The sequence below is a fragment of the Coffea eugenioides genome, chromosome 3, assembly GCF_003713205.1.
Source record: "Coffea eugenioides isolate CCC68of chromosome 3, Ceug_1.0, whole genome shotgun sequence".
In the NCBI taxonomy this organism is placed as follows: Eukaryota; Viridiplantae; Streptophyta; class Magnoliopsida; order Gentianales; family Rubiaceae; genus Coffea; species Coffea eugenioides.
Window position 1 is genome coordinate 5,329,535 of NC_040037.1, and position 15,393 is coordinate 5,344,927.

At 37.4% G+C, this 15,393-nt stretch overlaps 2 protein-coding genes across 4 annotated transcripts; one reads left to right on the plus strand and one right to left on the minus strand.

Annotated features, from left to right (window-relative positions):
- The first annotated feature begins 354 nt into the window (after positions 1-354).
- On the plus strand, positions 355-7,997 carry LOC113765786 (PH, RCC1 and FYVE domains-containing protein 1). 2 transcript variants are annotated; one of them, XM_027310040.1, is made up of 10 exons: positions 355-424; positions 1,553-1,639; positions 2,032-2,121; positions 2,273-2,359; positions 2,558-2,662; positions 3,181-5,268; positions 5,376-5,522; positions 6,433-6,887; positions 7,438-7,522; positions 7,780-7,997. In XM_027310040.1, exons 1-10 carry the CDS (start codon positions 377-379, stop codon positions 7,822-7,824), a joined length of 3,237 nt encoding a protein of 1,078 aa, XP_027165841.1. In that variant the 5' UTR covers positions 355-376; the 3' UTR covers positions 7,825-7,997. The 2 variants fall into 2 exon arrangements, with proteins under 2 accessions (XP_027165841.1, XP_027165839.1); XM_027310038.1 differs by having other exon boundaries at positions 7,438-7,997.
- Positions 7,998-8,708: 711 nt separating this feature from the next.
- LOC113765704 lies at positions 8,709-12,114 on the minus strand. 2 transcript variants are annotated; one of them, XM_027309947.1, is made up of 2 exons: positions 11,937-12,114; positions 8,709-11,299 (listed from the first exon to the last, which is right to left on the minus strand). In XM_027309947.1, exon 2 carries the CDS (start codon positions 11,230-11,232, stop codon positions 9,451-9,453), a length of 1,782 nt encoding a protein of 593 aa, XP_027165748.1. In that variant the 5' UTR covers positions 11,233-11,299; positions 11,937-12,114; the 3' UTR covers positions 8,709-9,450. The 2 variants fall into 2 exon arrangements, with proteins under 2 accessions (XP_027165748.1, XP_027165749.1); XM_027309948.1 differs by having other exon boundaries at positions 8,709-11,314.
- Between the last annotated feature and the right edge of the window lie 3,279 nt (positions 12,115-15,393).

Genomic DNA, 15,393 nt, shown 5'->3' on the forward strand with positions numbered 1-15,393 from the left:
CTTACCTTCTCTCTCTTCAACTCCCTCTTCTTCTTTGCTATGTTTGATCTGTTCTGACAACGTAAATCTCGAAACCCTTTTCGTATTTCGAAGAATCCGACATGAAATCGCTCGAATTCTTGAGGATTATGAGCGTGGATCACTAGTTTTCTTGAATATTCAATAAAGGTTAGTTGTTAGTGAAGAAAAGTGTCAAGGTGATATCTGGGATTTGACAAAAGATTAGCTGAATTTCGTAAGGTAAAACATTCTTGTTAAGATATTTGGGAAGTTAATGATAGGCCATAGCAGATTGGATTGGCATCTATGAAGACTATGCGGATGGTTGGGACAAAGAGGGTACAGTGGTGGCTGCCCAAGAATTATTTCAGATGGAATGGCAGATCCTGTTAGTTATGGCAATCCTGATCGTGACATTGAACAGGTATTTCTATTCTTTTCTTTTCCTTTTGCGTTTCCTTAGTCGAATATATTTTTCCCAAAGATGAAATTAGACACAAGAAAAGGATAGGTTTATCACTTAACATAGTATCGGTTCAAAATGAGAGAACATCCCTTATTTAATTAGTTTGTGTAGTGTGTTTTGTTGGTTCATTTGGATGTTCTGATTGGCCTAAAAATGCCTATCTTGCCTAGTGAACTGACTAAATGAGTTTCCTCAAGTAGAGTTGCTAGAATTTGAAACCTTGTGACTGACTAGCTTGGGTTCTTCTAGGTTTGTTATAGTAGAAAGGATGACAAGTAGACGTGTTTAGCCAGAGCTTAGAAATCAGGAAGTAAACAGACAAGAAAAGTATATAGAAAACATTTTTAAGTTTATTTTTGTAAATTGACCAATAACTAATTGTACATGTTAGACAGCATTAATGGATGAAAACAACACCTTCAGCTGCTGAAATAGCTTCATCTAGACTGTGAACTCAATTTTTGCTTGCATTAGCTGTCATTTGCCACGTTAATTTGCTTGCACTTGTGCCAAGGACAATGTTTTACCTCGGTTAGTCCATAAATGATAGATCTGCATTATTTGGTTATCTTTTTATCTGCTTTGCAGTCGTGAAGCCTTGTGAAAGATGACAGGTAGTAAATTCCTGGTTTAGCCAAGTTAGAAATTTGAGAAGTGTGAGAGTTCCATTAACCATCTTGTAGTAAGTTCCTTACTCAAGTGCTAAGACTGCCAGTCTTGATTTGAGGATGCACCTGGAGTACATATCCGAGGCAAATGTAGTCTTCCACAACAGTATTCTTCACAGACCGACAAATCTTTCAGAAGTCTTTTTATTTGCAATTTGAGGAAAATGGGAATCTCAAACATGGAGTTGAATTTTATTTGCTTTCCTTTTGAAACTCCCACCAACCAAAGAATTTAAATAATGTCAAAAGTCATGCAGTTTGCTTCAGAAAGTGTTTTGATGTATTGCTAACTATTTCTCTCATATGATGCTTAGCTTTCTGAGAGTTCTTCCTCCCTATTTTCCATGTTCTTTTCCAGTTTCCTGACCTTTCTGTGGTATGTTTTATTGTCCCTTTCTCCTCTTGTTTTCTTCTAAAGGCACTGATTGCTTTGAAGAAAGGTACTCAGTTAATCAAGTACAGCAGGAAAGGAAAACCAAAGTTTTGCCCCTTCAGAGTTTCTCCTGTAAGTGATTAATTCTTCTAGTCTACGTAAAGATATTCTTTTTCTTTGCAGATAGTCATTGCCTCAACATTCATAACTAAAATTCATTTTCTTTGAGTTGTGGACCCTGTAGACCACAGTATTTGGAATGATAAGCATGTTATAGTGGCATAGTTGCTTCTCTGTCCAATAGGACTTGGAGGAAACACTGATAATGTAGTCTTTGGTACTTTGTACTTGATTTGAACTAACTATAGATCGGATAACCGAGAAGATGCAGATTAATTGCAAGCAAAGATGTTAGCATAGGATATATTTCAATACGACTAAGTTGTAAGAGCATGATATTTGAAATATGAGTCAACCTGTCACTAGTTTATATGATTTGGGTTAAGCATTGCTCATATTTTCAGGATGAAACAACACTAATCTGGTACTCCCATGGGTCAGAAAGGATTCTGAAGCTATCTACTGTTCAACGGATTATTCCTGGGCAGAGAACCGTGAGTTAGCACATCTCTCTGCGATGGATTGATGATTAAATTTTTAGTCAAGTAACCTGCCATTTCTTATGATCACTCTAATAAAGTTTTTCCTTATGTAAATAAGATGAGATGACAATGTATTTTCCTTTCTGTCTACATGTTTCTACAGCCTGTCTTTAGAAGATTTTTGCGACCAGAAAAGGAGTATTTGTCATTTTCGCTTATATACAACAACGGTGAAAGATCTCTCGATCTGGTAAGTTGTACAAGCCATATAACAAGGACGAGACCTGGAGCAGTAGTGAGACCGTTCTACTGAAACCTGCAAGTTGTGGTTTCAGTTATGGAAACTGCCTCTCTGCTCTGGGTTTGCCCTGTTATGTTTCTTGATTAGTTCTTCATAAAAATATGAACTCTGTTAAGGACACTAGTGGCATTGATCTTTCCTTACCAGATTTGCAAAGATAAAGCTGAAGCAGAGGTGTGGATTGCTGGCTTGAAGGCTCTAACTTCAACTAGCCACGCTCGTGGTAGACGAACCCGGAGTGATATTCCTGATGTAACTTTTTCTAACTTAGATCCTTCCAAGAAATGAATCAACTAGTTTTCTCTAAGTTAAGCTTGTGCAGTCCGGTCCAGATTGACTTGACAATGAATTATGTTTACTATTATCAGCTGTAATTGGGTAATCCTGTCTCATTTTTCTTCAATGGCATAAAATAATTCTTTCTGACAATGCAATGTAGACTTTCCTTCATTTAGCACACGTGACCTGCTGTTAGAATGAATTATCACAAAACCCAATGAAATTAAATAAAAGCTTTCCTTTTCAGCCAAAAGGTTTTATATACTGTATATATCATCTTGGAACTTTTTTTTTTTAACAAATCCAAATCCACATAATGATTTCTGCCAAACTTTGCTCCCTGTTGGAAGTTATAGATCAAATGGCTACATTTATTGGTTGGCAAGACTCGGTAACAAAAGTGTCAAATTCATCTTTTTTGCAATAGTAGCAAACGTAGTTCTCTGCTTAAATGGTTTGTCAAACATGTAATTGAGCCCCCACTTTTGCAGCTACATGAAGCTGGTAGTGATCCCATTCCAAACGGGCGTCCATTTGGCACAACATTAGAGTTCACAACAAGTATTCCTCGAGGCAGAGCTTCTGTTGATCTAGTTTCTCGTGAACCATCCTTGAATTTTCCAGGCTCAGATGTGGGCTCTGAAAGTGCAAATATGCAAGGAAGATCAAGCGGTGGAGATGGTTTCCGTATTAGTGTCTCAAGCACTCCTAGTTGTTCAAGTGGAGGCTCCGGGCCAGATGATATAGAATCACTGGGCGATGTTTATGTCTGGGGTGAGATTTGGTCTGATGGGGTATCAACTGATAGATATGGGAATCCCGTTCCTATTAAAAACGATGTATTGACTCCTAAATCCTTGGAGTCAAATGTAGTTCTTGATGTTCAGCAGATTGCATGTGGCCATCGGCATGTGGCCCTGGTTACAAGGCAAGGTGAGGTCTTCACTTGGGGAGAGGAATCTGGGGGAAGACTTGGTCACGGAATTGAAAAGGACTTCAGTCGCCCTCGTCTTGTTGAATATTTAGCAGTTACAAATGTAGATTTCGTTGCGTGTGGTGAGCACCATACCTGTGCTGTTTCTACATCTGGTGATTTATACAGCTGGGGAGATGGTACTCATAATGCCGGACTTCTTGGTCATGGGAATGATATTAGCCACTGGATACCCACAAGGATATCTGGTCCACTGGAAGGCCTTCAAGTTTTATCAGTTGCATGTGGCATATGGCACTCAGCATTGGCTACTTCTAGTGGTAAACTATTTACATTTGGTGATGGATCATTTGGTGTTCTAGGTCATGGTGATCGCAAAAGTGTCACATGTCCAAAGGAAGTCCAGTTATTGAGTGGACTGAAGACCATCAAAGTTGCATGTGGTGCATGGCACACAGCTGCTATTGTAGAGGTCACTAACCAGTCAGGTACAACTGTTTCCTCTAAGAAGTTGTTTACTTGGGGTGATGGTGACAAATACCGGTTGGGACATGGGAACAAGGAAACTTATCTGCTCCCAACCTGTGTCTCTGCGCTTATTGACTACAACTTCCACCAGATAGCATGTGGGAATAATACAACTATTGCCCTTACAACATCAGGTCATGTCTTCACAATGGGAAGTAACGCATGTGGTCAGCTTGGGAATCCACAATCTGATGGAAAATCACCTTGTTTAGTACAAGATAGATTGGTTGGAGAATTTGTCGAAGAAATAGCCAGTGGTGCATTTCATGTTGCTGTCCTGACTTCAAGAAGTGAAGTATTTACCTGGGGAAAAGGAGCAAACGGAAGATTGGGACATGGAGACATAGAAGATCGTGACGTTCCAACATTTGTTGAAGCACTTAAAGACAGGCATGTGAAGAATATAGCATGTGGCTCAAATTATACTGCAAGCATTTGCATCCATAAATGGGTCTCTGGAGCAGATCAATCACTTTGTAGTGGTTGCCGCCAAGCATTTGGCTTTACTCGGAAGAGACATAACTGCTATAACTGTGGCCTTGTACATTGCCATGCTTGCAGTTCGAAAAAGGCAATGAAAGCAGCATTAGCTCCTACTCCAGGAAAACCACACAGAGTCTGTGATGCTTGCTATATGAAACTTAAAAAGGCTGCAGAGGCTAATAACTCCTCCACTTTCGGTAGAAATGCCACTGCTTCTCATCGTCCTGTGGAAAGTAGTGCAAGGCTGGACAGAAGAGAGCCTAGGACTTCAAGGATTCTGCTCTCCCCAACCATGGAACCGGTCAAGTATTTGGAGGTCAGGTCTGGAAAGCTTGGAACACAACCTGATTACTCTATAGTCAGAGAATCCCAAGTTCCATCACTCTTACAACTGAAAGATATTGCATTTCCAAGTTCACTAAGTGCCCTTCAATATGCTCTTAAACCTGTTACAACAGCACCTCAGACACCACCACCATCTCAGCCTGCATCCAACTCAAGGCCTGCTTCCCCATATTCAAGGAGACCGAGTCCTCCACGTTCCGTTACCCCAGTATTTTCAAGGGGTGTAATTGATGGTCTAAAGAAGACAAACGAGTTTTTGAACCAAGAAGTATCCAAACTGCAAAAGCAAGTAGGTTTTCTTTAACAAGTTTGTATGCTACATCTTGATCTTTTAGATCGCTGTCAGAAAATTTTATTCTTTCAATGCTCATTAACTTCCTCCTGTGATATCTTCAGATTAAAAGTTTGAAGGAGGAAAGCCAATTACAAGAACAAGAAGTGCAGAAGCTAAAGAACAAAGCCCAAGAAGCAGCTTCATTGGCTGTAGAGAGATCCTCGAAGTGTACCGTGGCAGTGAAAACCATGAAACTGATTGCAAACCAAGTAATTTTGACATTTCATTTCCTACTTTTCTGTTTGATTAGTGTTACTAATGATTTTGAAGGCGTTCGGATTTACATACACCTAAGGGCTGCATATTCTGTTTATTGCAGCCTAGAAGTTGTTCATCCCGTATAATAGTCAGACCTGAATATAAGAGAAGAAATTTGAGAGCAAGTAGAATATTCAGATGTTTACGATTCTTTTGGATAGAAATTTCAGGTTAGGCGACAGTTGAAGGGTCAAAGCTAAGGTTAACAATTTATTTTTTTTATTTATTTTTCTGACTCTTGTCAAATTGAGAGCAACTAGAATATTCAGATGTTTACGATTCTTAAGGACTAGAAATTTCAGGTTAAGTGATAGTTGAACGGTCAAAGCTAAGGTTAGCAATTTATTTATTTTTCTGATTCTTGTCAACTTTTAGTCATAAACATTTCATAATAAAGTAATTTCAACTGAGAAACCATAGGCAAAGACATGACAAAAGCAGGTAAGAATATATTAAGAGGTTGAAATATGGGAACACTATAGGTAAACAGCAAACGTAATGCAAAGCTTATGGTCTAGGGAAGGCTTGAGGGTAGGCATCCTGCGGGCAGAGTTGTTTTCATGTATCAAAACTATATGATTCCCGAGGTGATAATAAAAAAAACTGTGCTGTTGCCAAACTTACCTTCATTCCATCCCATTTACCATTTTATTAACAAGCTTACCTTCATTTTCATACTCAATATGAACTGTTTTTCTCCTTTTTGGAACTGTTGAAAGTTTCATATATTACCGTTCTTTAAAACGCTTTACGGCTTTGTTTTATGCTATATAACTGAAGAAAAGGCTTTTAGTATGTTCTGACAAATGATTCACATTGCAATAATCAACAAATAACTTCATATTTGTTGGCGCTGCACAGTTGAAAGAAGTGACTGAGAGGTTACCTTCTGACATCTTGGAGATGGAAACCTTCACATCCATACATTCCCAGGTCGAATCTTTCCTGGAAATGATTGGACCTCATGAACCAGATGAGGAGTCTTCTTTGCAACCACATACAGTGCATGACCAACATAGCCAGCCTGATCAAACCTTATCAGCCAATGAATCTGCTGAGAGGCCAGACAGAAGTATGGAGGATAATGTACATTCTCCAGGACTCCAGGACATGCAGCAAAATGCAGAAGCAACTCCCAGGGAAAGAAGACCATCCATTTCTCATATAAGAGAAGGTTCAGTTCAAGCAAGCGCAGAAGGTGGATTAGGATCACCTAAAGCTGCACGGGAAGTTATTGAGCAATTTGAACCAGGTGTTTATGTAACACTAATCCAACTTAGTAATGGCACCAAGATTTTCAAGCGAGTAAAATTCAGGTAATCTGCACTTTTATCCTTCCCAATTTCAGCTCAATACTCTTGATGGTCCATGAAATTTGTGAGTTAATATATTTACATGCATCTGAGATGAAATTTGAATAGAGTTTCAGATCAGTTCATCCAACAGTACTTTCATAAGAAAATTATCCTATTACTTATCAGATATACATGGAAACCACAAAATTAGTTTTTTCACTATTTGCAGAATTGTTTATAAACTGAATCTTGATCTTGTATTAGAAAATATTTGCGTATTTGATAGTAGATAACATAAAACTGTTACAAGACCAACTTATGGGCTGGACAAAGATCTAATTCGATCTTATAAAACAGTTAATGGCATCTATTAGTCACATACAATCAGTGCAACTGCAAAGTTACATTGACTAGGCTATGATTTGTTACAAATAACAGCTAGCCTTGTTTATTTCTTTTTTTTTTCAACGGGTTCATGAAGCAAATTTCACAAATAGTTGCACTACTAAGTAATGACAGCTTGCCTTGTAATATGTTGTTTACACCTATCGTTTCCGATGTTCTTTTTCAGTAAAAGAAGGTTTATGGAGCAGCAGGCAGAAGAATGGTGGAAGACAAATAAAGATAGGCTTCTGAGAAAGTACAGCACGCCCAAGGTAAATAGCACGTCACCTGAATCATCAGGAACTCCAGAAGCATCTGAGGAAAAGAGTGAAGCAGCACAATCTTCATAGGAATAACCTTAGATTAGTTGCCTAGCAATCGATTGCAGGAAGGGGGTAGGTAGGAAGCTTAAATACTTGTTCTGTAGGATAACCAACTTAGCAGAGGCATCACAAGTGCATACTTGCTGTGGCGATGAACTTGACACTTTTTGAATAGAAATTGCATGTTAAGCATCCATTTTGTGCAGGAAGAAGAATACAGTAAAAGATGTCATCGGATTATGGTGCAATGAGATGAAGCTGGTTGACGAAAGGGTGGAAACATGTACCTGTAGCCTTTTTAAACTAATATTGTATGCTTTAGCAGTTAAAGCATGTTAGTGATCTTTGCATTGTATAGTAGATGACAGATTTGCTAGAACCTGCAGTATTTCTACTGTAACTTAGCTTTTCTCATCCTATAGAATTCAGACAAAGGAAGTATTACCATTCCTGTTAGATTAACATTATAGTAGATTCGATCAAATTACTTCGAATCATTTGCTCTATGCAGCTCGACCTCGCAAGTATTGGAAACTAATTAATAATCGCTTTAAAGTGCTACTTGCCAGGCAAATATAACTGCAAACTAAAGAGTGATATATGCATTTCTCCTATCTGAAGGCCTTAAAGTTAGTGAAAATAAGCTTTTTTTTAATTAATTTTATTTTTTCCAAGGAAGGCTCCAACCCTTACAAGGGGGTGGGGAATTGAGAGGAATTATAGGGTCGAACCTGATACCTCATGCCCTCAGTGATACATATGGGTTTTTTGCGCAAGGACTGTGCTTTAATTTTTGAGTAGATTAGTTTGTCCCAAATAGTCTTTTACTTTCCAAAACCTCAAGAGTTACACTAGGAATGTTATTTATAACTGAGAATTGGACTTGAATTGGTGATGAAAATCTGTTTTTCTTGTCTGGAGGAGAACTGGCTCCTTGCCTTCTCATTCCCCATATACACTGTAATCAAAAGATTGGAGTACTATTGTAACCGTCTCACCTGACGGATCTCAGGACGAGCACTGGAAAATGGAAAATTATCTGCTTAAAATTCACACTGCTTGTTCTCTACCGTCTACCGGTGGTTTTCTATAGAGGCATCTCATGATGTCAGTCAAAGAAGCAGACACAGAAATCTTAAATTCTTACTGCCTTGATAATGCATTATGCGTTGCATACTTCTGCAAACCACATCTTCTCGAACAAATATGATACAAGTGAAAGTCCAACAGCTTGTACAAAGAAGAAAAGGGGCTGGGAACCAACCCAATAAAAGGAAATCGAGCGATAATGGTTGGATTACTAGACTCACACTTCCTACAACATGAGCAAAGATAATTTCTTTCCTGCCATGTCTGGTTTAGATTTTAAGCAGCAGAATGAACGGAGAACTTCTTGTCTTCCACTGTCTGTATACTTGGTGAAAAGCCCTTTTAAAATGAATTTACAACATAAATATGAAAGCAGAAGCTAACAACTATATTTCTACCAGGTACTACGCTTAATATAACGTGGATTTTGAGTATCCAAACCAGAGCCAAAGTGAGACAACCTAAATGGAGGGCACCACTCAACAGCCAGCTGAGTTTTGCGACGAGTAAATCAGACTGCACCACAGGAAGGATGACCTCTTGGCAAATATTCCAGATAGGAATTACGGTCTCATATTCTCATTACCAAAAAGAAGCACATCCTAACAATACAGGATGCCAGCCAGGTCACAGGATCCTTGCGTTAAGAAAAATTGTCAAGTTAATCATCAACTATTCATCAGAACGCTGAAGTGGGTCCATTGTATCTTAACCAGAAGTTGGCTGATCATTGCTCTAAGCTTTTCAACCACTAGCTGCTTCCAGTAGCTTGACAAATGGCTGAAGTGCTAAACCTCCAAATAATCATCAAAAGTTGTGCCACTAGTGCATTCCATTAGAGCTTTTGCATTGAGTTCTCTACCAAATCTCCAGACATAGTTGAGACCAACAAGAAGCTCTGCAATTGTTGCTTCTGTCTTTTCCTGATTAGCGAAATAAAGGGTTTGTACGAGAACCACATTTGTTCTGGAAACTAAATTCTGGTGCTCAAAGCTTCGCTCAGTCTGCCATCTAATTGTGTTATGAGCAAGTGGAGCTAACCACTCTAAAATTCCGGTCATTGCCTCATTCCATTCTCCTGCAAGAACTGTATCATAAATGGATGAATTCAAGCTTTTGGAATATGGCTTTAGTTTTGACCTAAGGGCTGATCTGATGCTGGCAGGCAACATGTTGTACAGGTCATCTCTTGCATCATGACCAATCAGGTGAGGTGATACAACAAGCTTTTCAATCACAATGATAATATTTGCATAGTGCAATCCCAATGCTGCAGCACCAAGAGTTTCAGGAGGAGCAGTCAACAGCTTGTTTTTGGAACTGAAGATTGACAACTTACCAGGAACCAAGTTGTTCTGAGCATGTTGCGCAATATTTTCATCTGTGATTCCCTCTAGATTTGCATCCAAATGGCAATTTTTCACGGGAGAGGTATTACCTCCCATCATGCAGCCACCTAAGGGTCCCATGGTAATCAACTGATTGGGCTTTGAATTTGGGCTTTTACCCTGAGAATGTGATGATTGATTACGAAATTGAAAGAATTTGAGGACAGATTTGTTTGCTTTCTCAAGTGGGCCAGACTTTGTTGACGACCTCCCAAGAGGAGCTGAATGTGAGCTGATTGCATTATGTTTCGCAGAATCAGGGCTTGACGATGCAAGTGATTTTCCAAGAAGGCCAGATATGCTTACTTTATTTGTTCTCGACACTGGGCCAGATTTCCTAGTTACCCTGTTCAACGGTCCAGAGGCAAACCTGTAAATGTTATTTTCCGATGGGTGCACTGATGACTGCATAAAAACTACTGAGCGGCTGCGATGAATATGATCAGAATCAAGGTTCTTGGACTGTTTGGCTGCCACATCAACCACATTACTAAGTCCAAACACATGCGCTATCCTACTACATATTGTAAACACAGATCTTGCCAAAAGTAGAATTGTGTAATCATACGTCCTGTTCCAAACAGACAACTGCTTTAGATGCCTTACCTCCTGCTGCTTCCAAGCAACCCTTTTCTCATACTCAACCAAACTAATGCTATCCGCATCATCATTACTCTTCATTCTCCTCAAAGTCTGTTCAAGATCAGCAAGTGCTTCCATTTCTTGATATAAATTTGCATTAACCATAATGAATCGTTCCATCTTCCTCATTTTCCTATCCATCTTTTTCGAGGTGAGTAACCACCCATAAGAGTCAGAACCACAGTCGACCAGATCACTAAAGGCCTGCTCGAAACTTTTTAACAAAGGATCACTGCATTTCTTGGATAGCCGACCAACTGCTCTTGCCACATGTGCCAAATTCTCCATCATCTCTGTCCATACCAACCTCGCAATGTAATCGTCATCATCCGATACAAGCTTCCTGATACCCGTTGAATTCATAATTTCTTCCCTCAACTTAGCAACCTGCTTATCACTAAGAGACTGCCACAGATGAACAAGTTTAGACATCAAACTTGCAACTTCAAATGCCAACACTCCTATTATAGCCTTTTCTTGACCAACCCCGTGCTTTTTTGATGGTTTCCACAAACTCCGAAACCATGATTCAGAAACCATCTTCACTTCTACCAACAATCCACACAGACAGTCTCCAAGTCAAACAATCTCCTATCAAATTACCATCCTGAATTCAGACAAACTACAGATCAAATTATGAATAAAACAGAACAAATTATCCGATGAAACAGCTGGCTTCCACAAATCATAAGTGGCAGCAACTTAGAGAAGACCAGCAACGGCAAGACTCGAGAAATTTTTTCATCAAATCAGTCTTTTTCCTTTCTCGGCCTTTATTAACTTCAGCTGGGGGAGGGGGAAGCCAAGTCTGATACACTATACTTTTCAGCAAAAGTATCTTCAAATCTAATCATGCATGACTCTTTTTTTTTTCAATTCACTTCATAGCAGCCAAAGAAACAATTCTTCAAAAAAGACATCAAATATAGCATAAAATTCTTCTAACCGGGGAAGATCCTAAAAGGGTCCAAAACCCACAAACCAAAAAAAAAAAATTTCTCAGAAGCACAGAGAACTGAAATTCCAGCAAACTAAAATTAATAGTTAAAAAAAAAAAGAAATAAAATTAGTAATAAAACAAAACACCAACCAAAAAAAGACTAAACACAACCCATGTTTTCAATAACCAGGAAAAAGTACATAACTTCCTTTTCCTGGCATATTATCAAGCAGATTAACAGCTAAAGAAAACAAAACTAAACAAAAAAGCAGCAAAATGAGCAGTGAAGCTGCTTAAAACTTACAAATTCGTTGGAAATGCTAAACCATAAAGGAATCAGAGTCAATAAACAGCACGAATCACGAGGAATGAATGGGAGTTTTTTCTATCTGGGCGTGAAGAAAGGGGAGGAAAAGAGATTTGGAAAGTTCAGGGGTGGGCAGGAGCACAGAGGCCACATGCAGCGGGGAAGGAAGACCTGAAGAAAGGAGCCGGGATTTTAGAAATTCGTCAAAGAAACGAGTGAAAAAATTAATTAAATTATAATTAACAAAGGAGATACGTCGCAATCATTTTTTACGACCACGCGGAGAAAATTCGTTTTACAAAATTGACCTTATCGTCAATGCATAATGGTAGTAGTAGTTGTGTCCTGACTCCTCACCCTTTCGGACTCCAACGTTGCGCTGGAACTGGAAGCCAAGATTAGAAACTCTCAATGTCGGCGGCTCATGTGCAGGTTCATTTCAAATTTTGTTTTAATTTGACTTCACTCCTTTCATTTGATTTGTTGATAGCTTTGTTTGATTTGTTCATAGGTTTTGATAAATCAGCTTCGCGTCGAGGTTGTTGAATTGATTGTCTATTTTGTTGAGTTGCATATCTAAGGAAATTTTTGTTGTCGAAATTGTTGAATTGATTATCGATCTTGTTGAATTATTTATCTAAGGATAATTTTTTTTTTTAATGAAACGAGTCAAATCGATACGAGTATTTAGTCAAATTAATTGACGCTTACTACATTTTAGCTAAGCGAGTGAACATTAAATATTTACTAGTTATTAACTCGTTAAAATTGATTCAACAAGCATGATACATCATGCATTGTTATAAAATTTTAAAATTATCGGGTTCTACTAAATTATTATTCATCAAAATTGAAGTGAATTTTTGTAACTTGTTCAGAAAATCAAATGAAGTGTGATCAATTTTCCTAATTGACTCGGTTTGATTTAGATTATGCTGCTAAGAGGTGACCTATACCATATATATGAATGCTTATTGCAATTTTACTCATAAAGCAATGTTGATTTTAGTATACAAGTAAAACTTTTACTAAAATGCTACTACTATGTTTGATAGAAGAATCAATTTAGTTCTTTCTATTTACTTGTACGGGGAAAAAAATCCACTTGTATCTTAGGAAAGATTATTGTTGTCCATTTCTAGAATTGAATAATAGAGTGGAGTAGAGCGTCTATTTACAATTAAATTATGAGCGCAAACACATCGAAAGTTCTAATTCTTGTATACAACGAAGGGATAATTGATCATGTTTTTTCAGTGGAGGTATCAATAGTTATTTAAATGTTAGAAGCAACATGATCAACTCCAACCCTTAAGTATCAGTGTATCACCAAACAAAGAACCAACAAAAGAGAGAGAGAGAGAGAGAGGGAAATGGATTTTATTTTTTTTTTGTCGATACGATAGCTTCCTACGCTACGGGAAGGGGGAGGACTTGAAGAGGTTCTGAAATAATTCGGAGGGATCTGAACCACCACGGATCAGACGAGTACACTACGCACCGTCTGAATTTTTTAAGCAATATCATATTTAATTATGACAAATTGATGGGATGCAAGATTCGCCCCGCCGAGCCTTAATGCAGTGGTGGTGGGCTTGTGGGCTAGTAGTTGAGAAATGGATTTCCATAATGAGTAAATGTGTTGATTGCACACTTTCCGAAATGAGAAAAAAAGAAAGTTGGTGAATCCTTGCCATTAAACGTTTGGCTTAGTGTTTGTGTTGGTAATACTGTGGCACTAAGAATGGACATTTTTGTAAACTTGACCCAAAGTAAGACGTGCAAGTAATGATTAATTCACAGTTGTCACATTTGGTCAAAGTATTCCCATTACCTTTCTGACTATAAGAAAATTGCCTTCTTTTTTGATTGGTCCCATTTCTAAGCTTGAAAACGTTTTAATTGGTTTGTTTTTTTAAACTTGGGAGAAAAATAAAAGCTCATAATGAGTAAAAGATAAGCCAAAATGGTTGACAGTAGGATCATCAGTTAACATCTGTATTAGGTAAACCAATTTTAAATCTTTACAAGGTAGTTTAACTGGCAAGTTTGTCAAGAAGTGTGAATCACATTGAAGGGATAGAATATGCAATGGCATGGCTTTATTAAGTTGTGCTTTGTCATTGCAATGATAATTACTGAATTTAGGCTTTGTTTGATTACCTAATTCAATACTTAAATTTAATGGATTGAGATCTTAATATATTCATACGCGTTTGATAACTAAAAATTGAACGTTTGAATTAATTAAGTGATACTGAATTTCTTAGACAAAAATTATTTTCCAAAAGTAAATGATGAATTATTTACTTATCACTTAATATGATATACACTCAAATGTATCATGTTCAGTACTTAATAATTTAACAAATTCAATTTTTAAATTTTAGATTTTAGTTTTCAAATTTTAATTTTATCAGATGCACCATTAATCTATAGTTATGAAGTGCTGGACATATTCGGATGAAACTATACGTAATTTCACAATCAAGAATCACAAATTCTAGATCTTTATTAGACGGCAAATGATACTAGCACTCTCAAAAAAATTCAAGCACTTTATCTCGTCTTTTGTTTTAAAAGGAAGGGTAGAGTACCCCAAAAAAAAAAAAAAAAATTTTTTCTGGAAGTATCGATCATTATTGAGAAAATCATCTTCCTTCTCACTCGGGTAATTGTGAAAATCCATGTCTGTACAAATCTACCTACTAAAATTATTAGCAAATGGAGACCCTTTTCTCTTTGCATATCAGTCTCTGATATTTGATTCTGAATATTAGCACAACTTTAAAGGCACCAATTATAATCATCATAACGATGCCTATCATAACGGCAGTGAAAAATTATGTCATAATACATAAAATAATAACTGCTTTGATTGTTCTCCTGAATCATGTTGCTCATTGCTTAGGTAAATTTGCTAAGGATGTTTCTGAGACCATGGCCTTGTTTGGAATGCTATTTTTAGGAGTTTTTGTTCAAAAACGTACTATAATAATTTGATGTATGTGGGTAAAGAGTTAATTAGGAAATGTGTCCGCGAACAGCGTAAAAATATTTCAACGAAAAATGTAAAAAAAAAAAATTTCTACAGAGAGATTGCAATCCAAACTGGGAATGGGATCACGTTAATTTGTATTGTATTTATTTTGTTTTAGGTAATGTTATTTACACTCCTATTGTATTATTTGCACTTTCACTATCCCATTTTAATTTTGATGAGACCATATTATCCCTATTCTAATTTCGTCGCATACCCTAATTGGATGACCAAACCTAGTATCGTTAATTTATGGGCAAGGAAAAGAAATTAAGGTAGAAATAATATGATCTCGACGAAATGAAAATGGAGTAGTAGAAATACAAATAATATAATAGAAGTGTAAATAATATCACCCTTTTGCCTTAAGCAAAGGTATTGCAAATTTGACGTAATGCAATGTAAGTACTTTTC

Coding starts and splice junctions, on each gene's coding strand:
- LOC113765704 (XM_027309947.1), bottom strand. CDS start 11,232: ATGGTTTCTGAATCATGGTTTCGGAGTTTGTGGAAACCATCAAAAAAG.
- LOC113765786 (XM_027310038.1), top strand. CDS start 377: ATGGCAGATCCTGTTAGTTATGGCAATCCTGATCGTGACATTGAACAG. Junction 2,663..3,180: donor CCCGGAGTGATATTCCTGAT/GTAACTTTTTCT, acceptor CCACTTTTGCAG/CTACATGAAGCTGGTAGTGA. Junction 5,523..6,432: donor TGAAACTGATTGCAAACCAA/GTAATTTTGACA, acceptor GGCGCTGCACAG/TTGAAAGAAGTGACTGAGAG.